Source organism: Ctenopharyngodon idella, chromosome 15 (assembly GCF_019924925.1).
Source record: "Ctenopharyngodon idella isolate HZGC_01 chromosome 15, HZGC01, whole genome shotgun sequence".
Lineage (NCBI taxonomy): Eukaryota > Metazoa > Chordata > Actinopteri > Cypriniformes > Xenocyprididae > Ctenopharyngodon > Ctenopharyngodon idella.
The window spans coordinates 16,254,849-16,274,352 of NC_067234.1; the positions used below are offsets into that span (position 1 = coordinate 16,254,849).

At 35.6% G+C, this 19,504-nt stretch overlaps 1 protein-coding gene across 5 annotated transcripts; it reads left to right on the forward strand.

Annotated features, from left to right (window-relative positions):
• Positions 1–454: 454 nt before the first annotated feature.
• hsph1 (heat shock 105/110 protein 1) lies at positions 455–19,442 on the forward strand. Of its 5 annotated transcripts, XM_051863071.1 has the most exons (18): positions 496–951; positions 3,146–3,203; positions 3,296–3,436; positions 3,526–3,648; positions 3,973–4,072; positions 4,157–4,290; positions 4,376–4,620; positions 6,862–7,090; positions 7,719–7,825; positions 7,986–8,119; positions 8,240–8,439; positions 10,018–10,125; positions 10,341–10,478; positions 13,057–13,182; positions 13,471–13,578; positions 13,966–14,085; positions 17,422–17,583; positions 18,542–19,442. In XM_051863071.1, the coding sequence occupies exons 1-18, from the start codon at positions 845–847 to the stop codon at positions 18,716–18,718; spliced, it is 2,517 nt and encodes an 838-aa protein (XP_051719031.1). In that variant the 5' UTR covers positions 496–844; the 3' UTR covers positions 18,719–19,442. The 5 variants fall into 5 exon arrangements, 4 of the variants coding, with proteins under 4 accessions (XP_051719034.1, XP_051719032.1, XP_051719031.1 ...); XM_051863072.1 differs by lacking the exon at positions 10,018–10,125 and having other exon boundaries at positions 490–951; XM_051863073.1 differs by lacking the exons at positions 496–951; positions 3,146–3,203 and having other exon boundaries at positions 3,404–3,436; positions 3,998–4,072.
• Positions 19,443–19,504: the final 62 nt, after the last annotated feature.

The window sequence follows — 19,504 nt, forward strand, 5'->3', positions numbered from 1 at the left end:
TGTATAAATTTCTTTGTTCTGTTGAACACAAAGGAAGATATTTTGGAGAATGTGGGAAACTGAACAGTTTTGGGGCACCATTGACTTCCATAGTATTTTTTTTCCTACTATGGAAGTCAATGGTGCCCCAAAGCGGCGCGCTTACAAACTTCCTTCAAAATATCTTCCTTTGTGTTCAGCAGAACAAAGAAATTTATACAGGTTTGGAACAACTTGAGGGTGAGTAAATGATGACATAACTTTCATTTTTGGGTGAACTATCACTTTAATAAGACAAACTGTCAAGATTATCACCCCCACTAACATTTACGCAGTAATATTCGCATAATATGCGAAATGACTCGGTCCATTTAAAAACAAATGTTATTATGTAGAATTTAATCGCACCGAGCTTATAAATCATTAGATTTGTGCAAACTGACAATTAAATAGGGAATGGTCAATTTAAAACACATTAGTAAGCATTTGTCCCCCCCGAACCAATAATAAACCGCTCGGTGACATTAAAATAATGACTAGAAATCATTAGATTTGCGCTATTTATCGCTGTATCGCATATCATACTCTGGTTCGGTTACCACAGCAACCCTTCGGACTCTCCGAGCTCAGTAGTCTGCGCCGAAAGCTCTGGAAATGTCAACGCAATCACACTGCGCGGACTGAACCGCCGCCGCCGCTGCTGCTGAGGTCGGAAGTTTCTGGAAAGTTCGCCGAAAACAGATATAAATGGGTCGCGCGTAAATAGTGTGCGCGCTCTGGACTACCAACATTGACTGGACTGACAAGCACAGGCGGGTTTGTTTGACCATCCTACACACCGCTCGCGTACTGAGGAGGGTCCGGGATGGCTGTCGTTGGCTTTGATGTGGGATTTCAAAATTGCTGTATTGCTGTGGTCAAAAGCGGGGGCATCGAGACCGTATCCAATGAATTTTCAGACAGATGCACGCCGTAAGTGGATGCTGTGCCTGCTAAATTAATAAAAATACATAGATCTTGCATTGTATGAATCTTCAGTGTATCAGATGAATGTTGACATACTCTACATTTGGTATCCACCCAGGCTGAAAAGGTTATAGTCATACTTTAGGGCCTAATGTCTAATAATTGATAAGCTGTTAATCTTGCCTTTTATAAATAACAGAACTCATTGCATGGTTTCTCATATCATACACACCTGTCAATGTTATATACCTTCAAAAACATCAGAAACTTGGAGAAACATGGGGAAAGCTGCCTTCTTAAGATTAATATGGATTTACTTTTAAATTGTAACATATTTAGATGTAAGTTTAGCATGTGCAGGATGATGATGCATCAGCCAATAGGAAATAAGTGGAAACATTTGCTAATTTAGTTGTTATAGTAAAAAATGCCCCCCTTTACAGAATGTATACATGACTTTTAATATAATTCTTGTTAATATTTATTTATTTTTAGTGTCATTAATGTAAAATACTAAATAAACTATTGTATTTAAAATTGTATTTTGCTGGTAATAATTGAATAACTGATGACAGACAAAGCAGAATACCAGTAAAGGTACAATTATTCTTTGACTTATATGCAGGCATATTAATATTTGCTTATTAATCGTGCATATTTTAATTAAATATATGTCATAATAGCAGAACTGTATTAATGCAAATTTAATGATTTCATTCAACTAACCTATAGGTTTTAATGAAAGCAAAGATGTCTGAAATGTACATGGAAATACTAAATTTTAACCCCATTAAATACTAACACTATTAAAAAAAATAATAACACTAGTAACAGCATGCCACTTGAGTCATCTTACCTCAAGGATAATTTTATTTATTTTTTTTACTTCAAACTATAAACTTTTACAAAACTGTACTTTTACTCTACAAATCTAAAAACATGTGTCCACTTATCCACCATTAACAAATAGACACATAAAAAACTTTAATATTCAACATAATACAATGTCAAAGATCACTATTTCCCAGAGACCAGTTAGATCAATTAAACTTTAAACTGACTAAATCTCTCAAATGTTGATATTTAGATGAAATGGCAAAATTAAAAAGTGTAGCCATTCATCAAAAGTGCTGAGATGAGTTTTTTGTGTCATTTATGGTCAGGAGAAAAAAATTAAGGTCATCTTAAAGGGATAGTTCACCCAAAAATGAAAATTATCCCATGATTTACTCACCCTCAAGCCATCCTAGGTGTATATATCTTCTTTCAGACGAACACAATCAGAGATATATTAATAAATATCCTTAGTCCTCCAAGGTTTATAATGGTTGTGAATGGGGGGCCACGTTTTAAAACAAACAAAAATAAAGCATCCATCCATAATCAAAATAATCCATACAACTCCAGTGGATTAATAAAGGCCTTTTGAAGCGAAGGTATGTGTTTTTGTAATATCCATATTTAAAACTTCAAATAACTAGCTTCCGGCGGACAACCGTACGCATACTGCGCAAGTCAATTTTTGCCAAATGAGTAACCCGTGACGCGATGTATGATGTAGGAGTATCGTAAGCTTAGACGCCTCTCGCGATTCAAACAAATAGGGCTGTGCAACAAACTCGAGCTCCTCTTCTCTTATATCGAAATCCTCCGACATTTCCCTTTAAAATTTCTCATTTTAGACTTCTAATTCGTGACCGGTGTTTTGTTTTGCTCTCTCCTCTGTGCTTCCACGTTCGTCATTGCGTCGGGTCAAAGGTTGCTCTTCTGCTCAAATCGACTTCCACAGTATGCGTACGGTCGTCCACCGGAAGCTAGTTATTTGAATTTATAAAGTTTTAAATATGGATATTTTTCTTACAAAAATGCATTGCTTCGCTTCAAAAGGCCTTTATTAACCCTCTGGAGCCATATTACTTTGATTATGGATGGTTGCATTTTTTTTGTTTGTTTTGAAATGTTGCCCCCCCATTCACAACCATTATAAACCTTGGAGGACTATTAAATATATCTCTGATTGTGTTCGTCTGAAAGAAGATAGTCATATACACCTTGGATGGCTTGAGGGTGAGTAAATCATGTGGTAATTTTTATTTTTAGGTAAACTTCACCTTAAGTTGATGGGTTACTCTATTATCTGTCAATATAGGCCCCTCAGAATTGAAATTGATGTTTAATATGTCTTAACTTTTTCTTTTAGAGCTGTTGTATCATTTAGTTCAAAGAACAGGACCATTGGTAATGCTGCAAGAAACCAGGTGGGCATTCCTGTACTCATCTGTGATGATTATGAACGAAGTGCAAGCGAACTAGTGTGATGTAACACCATTAGTCTTTTCACTTGTTCTAGATGATAACCAATCCTGCAAGCACTGTCTCTCATTTTAAGAGACTACATGGCAGATTGTTTCAGGATCACGCTGTGCAATCAGAGAAGGCTAGTTTACCATATGAACTGGTACAACTAAATGATGGGAAGGTTGGAGTCAAGGTAAACACAGTGTTTTATAGTGAAGACAGGTTGTCATTGGTTATTGTTGGAGGAAAGGGTAAAATATTGACTTTTACTATCTCGATTAGGTCATGTACCTCGAGCAGGAGCACCATTTCAACATCGAGCAGATCACAGCTATGTTGCTGACCAAAATGAAAGATATTGCAGAGGCAAATCTGCAGAAGAAAGTGGTGGAGTGTGTCATCTCTGTAAGTTTTTTTTGCACTGGAGCTGTGAATAATGCAAGAAATAATTTATTTTCTTGATATTTAATAGATACCAGAGGCATGTACCAGAAATAGAGGTTTTAGTTCATTAGAAATTCTCCCAAATTATAATGTATTATAGTCATTTTTAGGCTTGTCATCATGATATTTCAAATAAAAGGCCTTGCTTTGCTTTTATACAGCAGTAAAATTTTAACCAGGCCTTTTTTAATTTGCATGTAAACCACAAATGTGCAAGCCACCAATCCGATGGTTTGTTTGTTTGTGTTATTTCTTTGGCCATACAAATGATTTTGTCACGCATAGATCCCCTCATTCTTCACTGATTCAGAAAGGAGATCTGTTCTGGATGCTGCCAAGATTGCTGGCTTGAACTGCCTGAAGCTAATGAATGACAACACCGCAGGTATCTTTTGAATTGATGATACTCACAACAACACAGCCTTTGCCATGTATAAAGTGATGTTCACAGTATCATTTATCATTTTAGTGGCCTTAAACTATGGCATATACAAGGAAGATCTTCCAGGCTGTGATGAGAATCCAAAGATTGTGGCGTTTGTGGACATGGGCCACTCAGCCCTCCAGGTGTCTGTTTGTGCATTCAACAGAGGCAAACTTAAGGTGAGTCTCAGTCAAAGTAAGACGCTTGTGTAGATCACCAACTTTACATTTTCATGCACGTCAGTACATGCTCTTTACTTTGCAGGTGCTGTCTACCACCTTTGATCCTTATTTGGGAGGGAAAGACTTTGATCAGAGGCTGGTGGAATATTTCTGTGCTGAATTTAAGTCTAAGTACAAGATGGATGTAAAGTCCAAGGCTCGAGCTTTGTTGCGACTGACACAAGAGTGTGAGAAACTCAAGAAACTGATGAGCAGCAACTCTACGGACATTTCCCTCAACATCGAGTGCTTTATGGATGATAAAGACGTATGTGGGAAAATGAACAGGTACGTGACTGTTTAGTATCACTTAGAGCTCAGAACTGTTATGCCTTTAAAATATGGATGCACAGTATATTTGTTCCATATAGTTAGAGATGATTTTTTCATTGTTATTGGTCGATAATTGATATTTAAATTGTGTTTGCTCTGTTTCCTCAATTTTATATTTAGATTTCCTTTGCTGTCATCTAACACTCGCTTTTATTTTTATAAACACTAATAATTTATTAACACTTTTATATGTAATCTTTTGCAAAGTTCAAAATGAACATTCATTTTTTTGTACATTTATAATGTTGTGATGCTTATTCACTTGTAGCATTTTAAACTTGGTTTTGTACTGTATTTTTTGTTTTAATTGTAATTTATTTAAAGAAACTAGTATAGAATTTTAATTTCAGCTATTCATTGGTTTTTAGGCTTGCTGCGATTGTCGGTGTTACTGGTCTTACATCACTTGCCCACTGTGGCACCGCCCCCCACCGTTGTTTTGATTTATTATAGTAATAAAAATAATTTAGTTCAGTTAGAAAACAAACACCACAATTAAAAACTGAACATGTCTGCTCAGTGCAGCTTGAGCCGAATGAGAGTCGCAGCACAGATCAGCAGCAGGAGTCAGATTTCATTTGAGAATGAGAATCAGAAGAGTAAGGAGCTGACTGACAAGACAATGGCGGAACATTTGGTTTCAGAGTATCTTCTGTCCAATCAAATGCTCTCTCGAATCTGAAGATCCGCCCCTTCCTATGCTGTAAACAGACACTGAAGCTGCAGCTGAAATCGGTCATTTGTTCACACATTTACTAGTTTCTACATGGTGAACGGCACATAGTGCACTAAATAGAGGATAGGGAACGATTCAGACAGTGTAAATACGCTTTCCACTGAAGCGAATGAAGTCAGTTTTCGAGCACAGTCTGCTCCGGCCCAGGGACACAAGAGCACAGAACGGATCATATTCACGGACCGCGAGTCGGCTCAGACCACAAAAGGTATCGGACCCATTTAAATTCTGCGCAGAATGCTGTATTTTAAAGTGATGTAGAGGAGATTAGGAGGAGAAACGGTTAGAGATTAGAAGGAAGATTTCTGGCCGAGCTGTGGTATATAAACGAAACGCTATTGGCTATTTTTAAAAAAGGGGCGGAGCTGTTCGATATATCCTGCCCTGTCTTCCAGTTTCAGTTGAAATTACGTCAACACATTGAATAATGCTGCGCGTTCCATGGCAATTCAGTGAGCCTTTAAGAATAATAATTAACCCACCATTCAAGCAGTTGCCGCACCGAATTGGCACTAATTCGAAAGCGAAAGTAAAATGCGCACAGCCGCACGAGCATTCATAACGGTGCGTGTCTACTGGCGTGGAGCAGAGCAAGCATTTTCAGTTCATTCCCTATGGAAGCTCAATTTATGAATGGCCTTGCGCATTTTACTTTCGCTTCGAATTAACGATTTAAAAGGAAAGTGCAAAAGAGGGAACCCCCTCCTCCGGTGATTCCAGTATTACCGGCGTTGTCACATGTCGATTAACTGGTGAGAAAATTTCCTCGCCAGCACATCCCTATTGGTTACCAGGCATAACATGACAATATTTATCAGCTCATTGGTATCAGAATTAATTTATTTATCAGATTTCAAAATATTTTTTTTTTCATACTGTACATTAATGTTGTGTTCACTTTTAGTATTTTGAACTATTAATTTTTTTTTTTTTTTTAATTTTAATTATTTAAAACAAAATAGCATAGAATTTTGATATCGGCTGTTCATCGGATATCAAGCATAACATACAGTATAAAGCATAAAATATTTATTGGCTTATTGGTATCATATCGGTGAACCCCTATTGAAAGTACATTCATAAGGATGCTATTATTTCATAAATAATCAAATATTTATTGCATAAGATTCATGTTATATTGGGAGCGGTCTTATCTGCGTAAGTGATGTACGTCAACACATGCTTGTATTCTAATAGAACAAAGGCCATTTGATGCAAGTTTTAAGGGACTGTATGGTTTTCCCAACCCTCTTATACGAGTCCCCCACTTGTGTTTTCTAACATGCTTAAATTCACATCTTAATTGGGTATCTGTCTACACCTGTCATATTTAATTGCCCTTATTTGCAGCTAAATGCATGTCTATAAAGCACCAATGATGTTATTGCAGAACTGCAGTTGGTCTACTTAAGATACTCAGCGTAGCTGCTCAACAAGCGAAGCCTTCCTCTTCCACACAGGGCAAAATTTGAGGAGTTGTGTGCTGACATGATCGAGAGAATTGTGGTTCCATTGATGGCGGCCGTAGAGCAGGCTCAAGTGCGGCTTCAGGACATCAGTTCTGTGGAGATTGTAGGGGGAGCCACACGGATCCCTGCTGTAAAGGCCCAGATCAGTAAGTTCTTCAAGAGGGATGTGAGCACTACATTAAATGCAGATGAAGCAGTGGCCAGAGGCTGTGCATTACAGGTAAGTGGGTTTTATTTTACGTAACAGATAGCATAATGTGGTTGATTCAAAGCTGAAGCATATATAGTTGAATATGCATAGATGTCTATAAATAAGTCAATTGTCCTTCAAAATTGCTGTTTAAGTATCCCTACCAACACTAAATGGCAAAATCAACTCTTCCAATGGCATGGATTTGGGGCAGGGCTATCTTACTGATTGACCAATGACAAGCAGATAAAACTGGGAGAAAAAATATTTTTTTATAGTTTGATGGTGCTAGTAGCACAGAGGTTACACACTTCAGCTTTAAGAACTAGAAATTCTTAAAAGGTAGATGAATAAGAATCCTAAAGTGGAAAAGATTTAGAAAAACAGCGAGAGTAATATACACTACTATTTAAATTGTTGGCGTAAGATTTTTTCTCTCTTATTCTCACCAAAGTTGCATTTATTTGATCACAATTTACTGTAAAAACAGTTATTTAAAATTGTAATACTTCACACTATTTTGAATGGTAGTGTGTTTTGAGGCATGTTGTGCAATATATTTCATACAGAATTTGAAAACACAATGTAAATCTACACAAAAATAAAATGATATTGATGGAATGAAAAGTTAATCTGTCGTATAATGGTTTTTCCATAGTGCGCCATACTCTCTCCTGCATTCAGAGTGCGAGATTTCTCCATCACAGATGTGATCCCGTTCCCTGTTTCTCTTTCCTGGACCAGTGAAGCAGATGAAGGCAAATCGTAAGCCTCTCAGTTAGCTACCTCACTTTAAATCAGACCCAAGCATGGGGAAACATGCTGCTGTTTTCATTTTAATTAGTGTAACGCTACACATGTGCTTGCACAGGCTGTACTGTGCATCTCGCATATTAACCTTGCATTATTTGTCCTTACCTTCCAGCTGTCATGAGATATTTGGCAGGAATCATCCCTGTCCATCAGCAAAAATGATTACATTTTACAGGAACAAGCCTTTCATTCTGAAAGCTTTTTATTCGGATCTGACATCACTGCCCTTTCCTGAGGCAAAGATTGGTGAGAATCAAGGGGTTTTCCTTCAGGCCATGATAGTGTTTTTATAGCAGCATACAGATGAAGCTGAAGTCATATTTTGGATGTGAATTAATGCTATGCATGTGTGCAATGCCTCCACAGGTGAATATAAAGTGCAGAACATTCGACCTCAGGAGAATGGAGAAAAGGCAAAGGTGAAAGTCAAAATTGAAGTAAACACCAGTGGTATTGTCAGTGTGAGCTCAGCCACTATGGTCCTGAGGGTCAGCTCGGACAAATCTGAAACCACAGAAATAAATGAGATTTACAGTCATGGCGGCTCTGATGATATTGAAATAGAGGTGGGTACCACATTGGGCTTGTGTTCCATAACCATCGGTGTATTAACAGCAAAAGCTAATTAATTTGCCATATAATTCTTGCCATCTTTTCTTATTGATATTTTTTTTTCTTTCTCAGATGTCGGAAATTATTTGCTTGTTATGTGTGGTGCTCTGTTTTTTTGTGTCGTGACAATGTAATTTCCTGTAGAGGATCAATAAAGGATCAATCAGTTTGAATATTAAAGGGTTAGTTCACCTTAATATTACAATTGAGACATCATTTACTCACCCTGGTGTTGTTCTAATGCCTTATGCCGCAAAATACATTACATTTTGGTTTTGGTTTTTACCGAACCTTATTGTATACACTTGGAATATAGGACACATGTCACATGGGAGCATTCTGTGATACTTTGTTTGTTTGTTTGTTTGTTTAAAGCTTGATGCTGGCCACTATTGAGCAGGACATTTAAAATTCTCTTTTTGTGGTCTAAAAAAAGACAGAAAGGCATACACCAGGGTGAATAAATGATGACTTAATTTTCATTTTAGAGTGAACTATCCCTTAACAAGATGTTATATAATTAGAACTTTTTATTAAACAAAATTATATTCTTTTGATTTGTTTTAATGTAAAATTGTTATACAAGTTAATGTCAAGAAAAACAGTCAATAGTGCTTAGTTTTATACACATGCATAAACCATGTTTTTATTTTTGTTACAGATATTTTTCTTTCTCAGATGTTATCAATCATTAACAAGAGGATGTATATAAAAATTTTTTTTTTTTTTTTTTTAAATGTGAAAATGGTTGTACGTGTCAAGTAAATGTCAAGAAAGAGTCAATAGAGCTTAGTTTTACACACAATCATACCTTTTTTTTTTTTTTAAATATAAAGACTGCTATAAAAGGACTATAATGAATTTGGAGCTGTTGTCTGCTAGTTAGACAACTTTTTTGACTTCAAGGCCCCTCATTGTCCACAACAATATTTGAAGGCCTTTCCTCACTCACAACTTTCTATCTGATTAAATATTTTAGAGCTTGACAAATATAACTAAAAAGATACATGTTTGTTATAAAAAAATAACCAAATGATATTATTTTTATTAATTGTTTTAACTTATTTTCATGCTTGTTTTGTCATATTAAATCATTTTAAATCATCTTGGCCCCCTGGTTGTGTTTATGTAGCAAACCAGGAAAGTCTCTTCAAGTAATGTAACCATGTACTTTAATTTACTTCAAAATCGAAAACCGCTATTCTAAAAACCCATTAGAAATTCCAGAGGGAACCCAAGCAAATTAGCCTTTTAGAACAGTTTACAAATTGACATCATGACTGAACAGCTCAAGCTTTTAGTGATGAAATAAACACACACACACACACACACAGTGGTGGGGGTGGGAATAAAAAAAAAAATTAGTTTACAGTAGCTTAGCTAACATGTGGTTCTCGTAGTTATTTTTATGATCAATTGCATTGACTGATTGGGTTTCTATGAGGGTGACAGTGAGAGATTGGCTCCCTGTGATGCAGTAACATTGTTGTGTAGAAATGTAACTATCAGCTCCCTGGTACTGTGATTTCTAGGACAAGATACTGGAGCCTAATATTCAGCTCTTGGTAGACAAAGAAAACCTGCCAACACCACAGTGTCCCCCCATGGAAAAAGAGCAGAATCAAAGAGACGCACTGAGCGTAAGTGAGCTACATCTCTCACTTACTGCTTGGCCACTACATTTAGCTTTATATTGTATGTGCATATCAGATGGACATGTTGATGTGTATCTAGTTTAGATAAAAAAATTACCATTCATGTCATGTCTTGTGAAAATATCTTAATATGTACATTTTCTGTCATTTTGACTGACTGTGGTGACATTATGCTAATAGACACTGTCTGTTCTTCACAGATGAATGGAGAAGTAAACAACCACCCCCCTGATGCTAAAAAAGCCAAGATGAAAGTCAAGCATGTTGTTCTGCCAATTGAGGAGACATTTAACCAACTGTTGCCAAATGATCGCCTCAGCACTTACATAGAGCAGGAGGTACTTTTGACTAAATGTTTGTTTAATGTCATATGTGCACATCAGTATCTAAAAGTATCAAAGTTTGTTGATAAGGGAAGGAGGTGGGAACCGATAAATGTAACTTTAATAACAAAATTGCCAAACGAAAGTAAGCGACAGCCCCTCATGGAAGATTACCGCATATAAACATAACTAAATATATCCTAAACATTAACGTAAAGTCCCAGGCCTGGTCCTTTCTCATCTTCCACTGTCATCATTCCTCCTTTTTATCCTTGCGGAGCTCATCCGTGGGACTCGAGACCGGTGTGTGGCTCAGGTGTCGCTCAGTAACTTTTGCTCCACCGTCCTCGGCCCTGCTTCATGCCATAATAAAGTTTTAGGATGTTGAAACATTTATAGCATAAGTCATTTTAAGACATAAAATGAGAAAGAAATATTTAAGATTCAGCACTATTTCTAAGTCGAAAATTGAGGAAAAAAAAAAAAACACATACACTGCTATTCAGAAGCTTGAGATAAATTTAAAAAAGTTTGTTTTTGAAAGAAATCTCAGTAACACTTTATTTTACAGTGTCATTGTTACATATGTTACATGCAGTTACTATAGTAATTACTATAAATTATGCATAATTACATGCAACTAACCTTAAACCAAACCAAACCTTAATCTCTAACCCTAGTAAGTAAGTACTAAGTAATAGTAAGTACATGTAGTTACTTAAAGGGTTAGTTCACCCATAAATGAAATTTCAGTCATTATTACTCACCCTCATGTCGTTCCAAACTCGCAAGACCTTCGTTCATCTCCGGAACACAAATTAAGATCTTTTTGATAAATATCAAAGAAAGCAACGAAATTACCACATTCATGGTCCAGAAAAGTACTAAAGACATCGATAAAATAGTCAACGTGACTAGAGTATTCACATGAGCACCATGACTGCGTGTGATGCTGACGCGGGAGCCGGCCAATACTGAGCTTCATAACATTAAGGTTGAACCACTGTAGTCACGTTGACTACCGTGTGTTTACTACTTCTCTGGACCTTGAATGTGGTAATTTTGTTGCTTTCTATGGAGATAAAAAACCTCTTGGATTTCATCAAAAATATCTTCATTTGTGTTCCGGAGATGAACGAAGGTCTTGCGGGTTTGGAACGACATGAGGGTGAGTAATTAATCTTGGGACATGTGGTCTTCACCTCACAGCTGGTGGAAAAGAATCGGGATAGGACTCGGGCAGAAATCATGTTCATGGATGCGATTATTAACGTTACTGTAGTATGAAGCAGAGCAGGACCGAGTGTTGTGGGAGCTGAACGAGGCCGCTGGAGCGATTGATAATGAGAGCAGCGGGACTTTTATTATGCCGCAGTCGCCGGCGCTGCTTCCGCTTTTCCGGTCATGAGTATGAGGTAACACAGCTCTGTTTATCATATTAGATACATTTGAGGGTGCTGAAAATGTTATAACTTTACTCTGTGCGTTCTGCTGTGAGACACTGTTAAACACTGCAGTAAGATAGATCGATTTTAGAATATCATATTAAATGCTGGATGGCTCGTGTTGATAAATGGCATTGAATTAATTTTAAAACGTATTGTATGATGGAGAAAATGCTGTATTACTGTTACTAAAAATAAAGCTGCATCTGATTATGCTGTTAGCTACTTCACAAAATAGTGTTTTTCTCTGAGGCATGGTAAAGCATGGTACTCGCAAAAAATCAAGAAAATTAGATTTAAACAATAAGACTAAACATGTTGAGCTATATAACAATAATTAGTTTTCTGTCTATAAATTTATCAAAACAGTTGTTCCCTTGCTATTAAAACATGTAATATTTTAAAGCGTCTTTGGTGTTTCCATGGTTTCTTCAAAATAAAACCGGAAACTGAGGGTAACGCGGGTATGACGCAATTGACAGGCGACTCCTCACACGTCCTGGAGCCTTGGTTAAAAGTGCAATTTTCTCATGATTTACAAATAGTTGGAAACATTTGGGATATTGTAAGTACTCAAGTGAACAAAATATATAACACTGACCTAGTGGTTTTTGGATATTTTACTGCAAAATTCTTACATATTGCTCCTTTAATGTAAGTGTTCATTTTTGAAAGTTAGTATAAATCATGTGATCTACTTTGAAAAGAGGAACATACTAAATACTAAGCAATTCTGAAATTCATTTTAATTGAAATTTTCTGTCCAGTTGTAATGCTAATAAAAAAAAAAATTATTATATAAGCTGTATTAAATTTAAAAAAAAAAAAATAATAATTCAAAACAAAAATATTTTCTCTAGTGGTCTCAGACTTTTAGACCCCACTGTAGATGTAACAGTTGTGAAAGTGATGAAAGCAAAACAAATATAGCTGTCTTTTTGTATGAGATTGCTTCAATAAAGCTCAAAAGATGATTCAAAAGCTGTGATAGATATTTTGTTAGCCTAAGAAGTGTAATTGTGGTATCTTGACAATGTATGAAGCTATAAACAAGAATAAAGACATTCTGGTAGAGTTTTGAATATCAGAGCTATTCAAAAATCCATCAGTCATTCTCACCATCTGGTGCTTGCTTTTTTTCCTGACAGAGCAAAATGATACAGCAGGACTGCCAGGAGAAAGAGCGTAACAATGCTAAAAATGCAGTCGAGGAGAATGTCTATTACTACAGACACAACCTGGAGGGCCCCTTTCAGACGTTTCTAAATGCTCAAGTAATGTATTTTCTGTGCAGCTTTTCCCAGATAACACGCCATTACCTGTAGGGTGTCATGTAATCTATTTAGCTCACAGGAACTGTTATCAACAGATTGTGATTTATTCATAGCGCTTATTTAATGTTTTCATGTTTTAGAAGCCTGTTCCTGATTACTGAATCTCTAAAGGCCATTTTCATGCATAAATTAAACACTCTCATTCAAATTAGTTGGTAGTTCATATGAGCTCCTGGGTGAATTGCAGTTGAATGGACCAAACAAACGCTCGTTTTTGCTTTTCTCCAGGACCATCAGACATTCTCTGAGCTTTTAAATGGCACTGAGAACTGGCTCTATGATGAGGGAGCAGACCAAGATAAGCAGACGTACATTAACAAGCTGGCAGAAATACATGTGAGTCGTTTGTCCTTTTTGATGAACAAACACATTTGATCATAGGGTTAGCCTTTGTGTGCCATGACAAATTGATTTTGTGTTCTCTCAGAGATAGCCGGACTTGTACACTGCAGTAGGTTTAACATTAAGCTTTGTTCAATATGTGACGGCAGTTTTGTGTTTTAATTGACTTGCGCTGTCTTGACAGCTCGTGGCGTTCGCAATGGCATGTGCTTCACTTAAAGGCTGGGAGAGTCATTTGTGTAGCTTTCAAAACCCCTCTGATGCACTTGAGGAACAACTCTAATTGGTTGCTGTGTACTGCAAACCAAACAAAAGCATTCATGAAGCATTCAAAAGCATTACAAACAGTGATGTATTAAAGCCTTTTGTTTTATTCAACAGAAACTGGGTTTGCCTGTGCAAAACAGATACCAGGAGTCCATACGGAGACCCAAAATGTTTGAGGAGCTGTCAGCCAAAATACAGAGTTACATGTCTATTGTGGAGGAGTATAAGAATAAAGTAAGAATAAGTTTTCTTTCTCTCTTTCTCATTGCCATATATTACGTCTTATTTAAAACAATCATGTTCTGCAAGGCACATTACAGCACAGGGAGACATTATGTTAAATTGTTTTATACATTATAATGGATCCCATGCAGTTATGCAGTCAGATTTCAGTCATTAATCTCTTATGACTGACTATAAATAGTGTCTGCTTTTACATTTATTCATTTAGCAGATGCTTTTATCCAAAGCACCTTACAAATGAGGAATGCAACAACAAAGCAAAGCAATTTATCCTATGGAGACAGTACTATCAGAAATGCTGCAATGCTTTTAAGTTCCTAAACTGACTAGAAAAATACAAGTTTGTGAAACACTAGACAGTTTGTAAGTATGGTAAGGCATCAATGGTTGTCTTATAATTCACACAATACTATAATAAATTAAATAATTTATTGACAATATGCATGATATTTATTCATTTAAAGCCATATCAGCATCAAAGGCTTATTCATGGCAAATTCAAGAGTAATCCAATTTAAAATAATAATCATAATATTATTTCAATTAATTGTATACAATCATTAAATAATATTATCTCTACAAACAAATTAAAAAAAAAAATGTTACTGATAATAATAATAACAATAACAGTTACATGAAAAATTTCAATTTTATATTCAATAAAAATTCTAGTATTTTCCGAGGAGAAACCTTTTTTAAAAATGTCAGTTAATGTATTTTCTGAATAAAAACATTTGGGATACACAATATATTGGTGCCATATCGGTTATCGGCCGATATTAGAGGGGTTTTTTAAATCATATTTAACTGTATATGCTTATTTCCTCTATTTTTGCCATCATCTAATGCTTACAGTCGGTTTTTAAAAAGATATTTAGAAACACTGTTAAACCTCTGGTGCTGTTCGGTCATTTTATACCAAAAAAACCCCGCTACTTCATCGAAATGGTACGAAACTCGGTGTGTGACCACAAGAAATATCGTGGACTTGATTTAAAAAAAACTGATACAATCTACAAACCAGCCACAATTAGGGTTGCAAAGGAGCGGAACGTTTACGGTAAATTTCCGGAAACTTTCCACAGGAACTTAACCTGGGGAACTTTGGAAATATTCCAATTTGGAAACTTACGGGAAATTTACGGGAATTTATGGGAATTAATTGGAAATTTTGGGAAATTTATATAAATGTATAATATTTATATAAAATGTATCATATACAAACATAAATATAAACATTTTGTTTGGTCATAACATTAAATAAGTTATTTCTTTTTTGCATTCAATTAATTTTAATTTAGGAAACATGTAAAATAAATATATTTGTTATGTTATTTATTTCAGTGTCACATGATCCTTCAGAAATCATTCTAATATGCTGATTTGATACTCAGTTATTATCAATGTTGAAAACAGTTGTGTTGCGTAATATTATTTTGGAACCTGTGATACTTTTTTCAGGATTCATTGATGAATAAAAGGTTAAAAAGAACAGCATTTATTCAAAATATAAATCTTTTCTAACAATATCACTTTAATGTCACTTTTTATCAATTTCACACATCCTTGCCGAATAAAAGTATTAATTTCTTTCAAAAAAAGAAAGAAATTACTGACCCCAAAATTTTGAACGGTAGTGTATATTGTTACAAAAGATTTCTATTTTAAATAAATGCTGTTCTTAATTTTTATTCAAAGAATCCTGAAAAAAAGTATCACAGGTTATAGAATATATTAAGCAGCACAACTGTTTCCAACATTGATAATTGAGCATCAAATCATCATATTAGAATGATTTCTGAAGGATCATGTGACACTGAAGACTGGAGTAATGATGCTGAAAATTCAGCTTTGATCACAGAAATAAATTATATTTTAATGTATATTAAAATAGAAAACCATTAATTTTAATTGTTGTTATATTTCACAATATTACATTATTTTATTTTTTTTCCTCTGTATTTGTGATCAAATGTGCATGTTATGGACTGGGGGAATGCACAGTGTATGTAGGGGGTGTGGCCTCAATAGCCTGCAGGAAGTAGTGTGCTGTGTGACTGTGATTGAGGAATGTGCATGGTAAAAATTCAACTGAAATTGCATTAAATCTGGTTGTTTTAACCAAAATTATGCTGTAAGATGTTTTTTTCAACTACATTTAAGTACCCCGTTATAGGCTAACCTGCAAATTCCCTGTTTATTCCCATTAATTCCCATATATTCCTGTTAATTCCCATGGAAAGTTTCCAGCTTTGAAAATTCCCGGAATTTTGCAACCCTAGCCACAATGCAAAAAAAGCACACAGAAGTGAAGAGGTGGCACTCTGAAATATCAAGAATGCAAAATAAATGTGGGTTAAATGTAATCTTTAGCAAATCTCAAAATGAATATCCATTTTTCTTACTGTATATTATGATGTTGTGATGCCTATAATTACTTGTAGCATTTAAAACAACTGATTTTAGTTTTTAATGTTTTAATTCATTTAGACAAAATTATATATAATTTTAATATCTTAATTTTAAAATCAGTATATCCCTATCAAAAACCAATGTATACTTTAGTAATGCAATGTTTTAAAGGTGCAGTAATTCAATTTTTGAGAAACGTTGTTGAAAGTGTATTGGACCGAACACCACGACACACTTGTAGCCAATCAGCAGTAAGGGGCGTGTCCACTCCAAATGAGGGGGAGGAGTGAGCAAGAGGGAGATTTGAAGAAAGACTGTAGAAAGAGAGGTGGCTGAGAGACATTACAAAAGAGAAACTCTCAGAGGAATATCACTGGAAAAAGAAGGGTTATGATCAGGCAAGAACTTTAGGACCCGCATTAATATTAGAAAAGCTTTGGAGAGACCTAAGAGGGAAGGCCTGAAAACTCCTTGTTTCTGCTCCATATGCGAGTAACATTGGTTGTGCTGTTTCACAGAACCAAGATAAGCTGTTGTTGTAATGTTAGCTATAGTAACAGGACAGTTTCAGTGTTATTGTTTGTCTGGAGCTGCTGTGATGCTAGCGACTAACAACCAACTCTTGCTTGTATATACCTGTGTACAATGTGTTCATTTTTTGTTCTTTCTTGGTGTTTGTTCCTAATCTTCGCTTTATTTTTTTCTAAGCATTATTTTGCTTTGCTTTATCTATGATGAAGAGACTCTCAGCCACTCTTGCATTGCATTTTTGTCCATTTGGGGGTGGAACAAAGGGCAGGTTTTCTCAGAAATCGCTCACTGCACCTTTAACCCATCTTAAAATTTAAGGTAGTTTTAAAACCAGTTTAACAACTCTATAAGTGCATTTTAATATATTGCAAATTTGTCTCCCAGAGTGACAGTTACTGTCATATTGACGCCATAGACATGGACAAGGTCAGAGTGTGTGTTGAAGATACTCACGTGTGGATGACAAACATTCAGGATTCTCAGGATAAACGCACACCTGATCAGGAACCTGCCATACACAGCACTCAGATCCAGGATAAATTACAGGTGAGGAAAGACTAAAAGCACCATGAAAGCATTTAATTGGGGGAGATTCATCTAAGAATAACCTTATATGTAAGAAGTATTAAATTCTATGTACAGCCACAGGAGATGGTGTCTGCTATCTTTTCTTTGTCGTCCCTCAACATTAAAAAGGTTTTTTTCAAAATAGTCTTTTTTACTAAAGTTTTTCATCAGGAGTTTGAAGTAATCAGAATCCAGGACTTCAAAAGTGAGCTTGTTACGAAATTAGTGAGCATGTTATTAAAGGGCTAGTTGACCAAATAATGAAAAGTCTGTCATTAATTACTCGCCCTCATGTTGTTCTAAACCTGTAAGACTTCCGTTCATCTTTGGAACACAAATTAAGATCTTTTTAATAAAATTGGAGACATTTCTGTCCCTACAACTACGAGACTACCACTTTGAAACTTCAAAAAGTTAATAAAGAGATTGTAAAACTAATCCATATGAATTGAGCGGTTTAATCCAAATTTTCTGAAGAGACTCGATCACTTTTGAGCTTCCGCAAGAGATTTGTTCTCACGCGTCAAGCAGGTTCGGTTGAGCTTCTGTTTATGTTTGCTGATCAATGCTTAAATGTGAATAAAAGCCTAAATTTAATCTGTTCATCATATAAAGCGATCATGTCTCTTCAGAAATTTTAGACTAAACTGCTAAATTCATTTTACGATCTCTTTAAGAACTTCTTGAAGTGTCAAAGTGGTAGTTGCGTAGACTGTCAGTGGAACAAAACTGACTCAGATTTCATCAAAAATATCTTAATTTGTCTTCCGAAGATGAACGAAGGTCTTACGGGTTTGGATCGACGCTAAGGTGAGTAAATGATCACAGAATTTTCATTTTTGGGTGAACTAACCCTTTAAAGCCAGTTTATAATTAATTCAATTATATTTGCATTTGTTTGCAACAGTGTTTAACATTTCTGTTAATAATTCTCTAGGCACTCAACAACATCTGTGAGGAGATAGTTTCCAAACCCAAGCCCAGGGTTGACTCTCCTATGGAGGACAACATTCAACCAGAGCGCCCACACAACAAGAAAAGCCCAGAAGATGTGACGATGGAATACACAGATTTTGTTCAAAATGAAGCAAAAAACACCCATGTCAATATTTAGCAGCTTCTTACTGTATATTGGAAACACAATATGGCTGAATTGCATGTAAAGTGATTTCTTGTCAAAGCTATTCTGGTAAATGAAGCTTTTTTTTGTTTCTTATATGTTAAGAGGCACATTTGAACCTTGTTTCTTATATTCAAAGTGATATGTGATTACTTTTAGTTCATGTAGCATCTCCAGCTTGAAATCTTTAAAGCTCCCACTGTTTCTCCACAGTATCACTTTGGTCTCAAAGCTTTGTTACAGTCTGACCATTTGCTGACTATGAACGCAGTTCCACCGACTCAAAAACAATAATGAAAAAATAAATCATAAATGTTTCTATTGCTGTTTTGGACTAAGAAAAGAATAGATGTAGATGTAAAAGCAGTCAACAACAATATTAAGAGAACATCAAATGGAGCTGAAAGAAAGCTCACGCTGGAACTGTGGCTCTAAACAAAGTGAAAGCTTGCAATTTCAGAAATGGATGTAGAAGGGCTTCTGCTATACGCTTGATTGTTCCACTTTATTTTCGCTGTGCATTCAATAGGATATGTCATGTAAATTCACAATTTATTTATAGCGCTTACTGACAGACAATCTGTTCAAATGGAAATGCACCAGATGTCTTTGTGAAATTTGTTAATACAGTGAATTGTTGTTTGTTCCTTTGTGTTGTGCCTGAAACTTTTGCTGTAAGTTTAAAATCACAATAAAATAAACACTTCTGAAACTTTAATTCCACATTTTTCTACAAATCTCTTTAAAGGTATAGGTTACCACAGGTTATGTTGAGCTTCT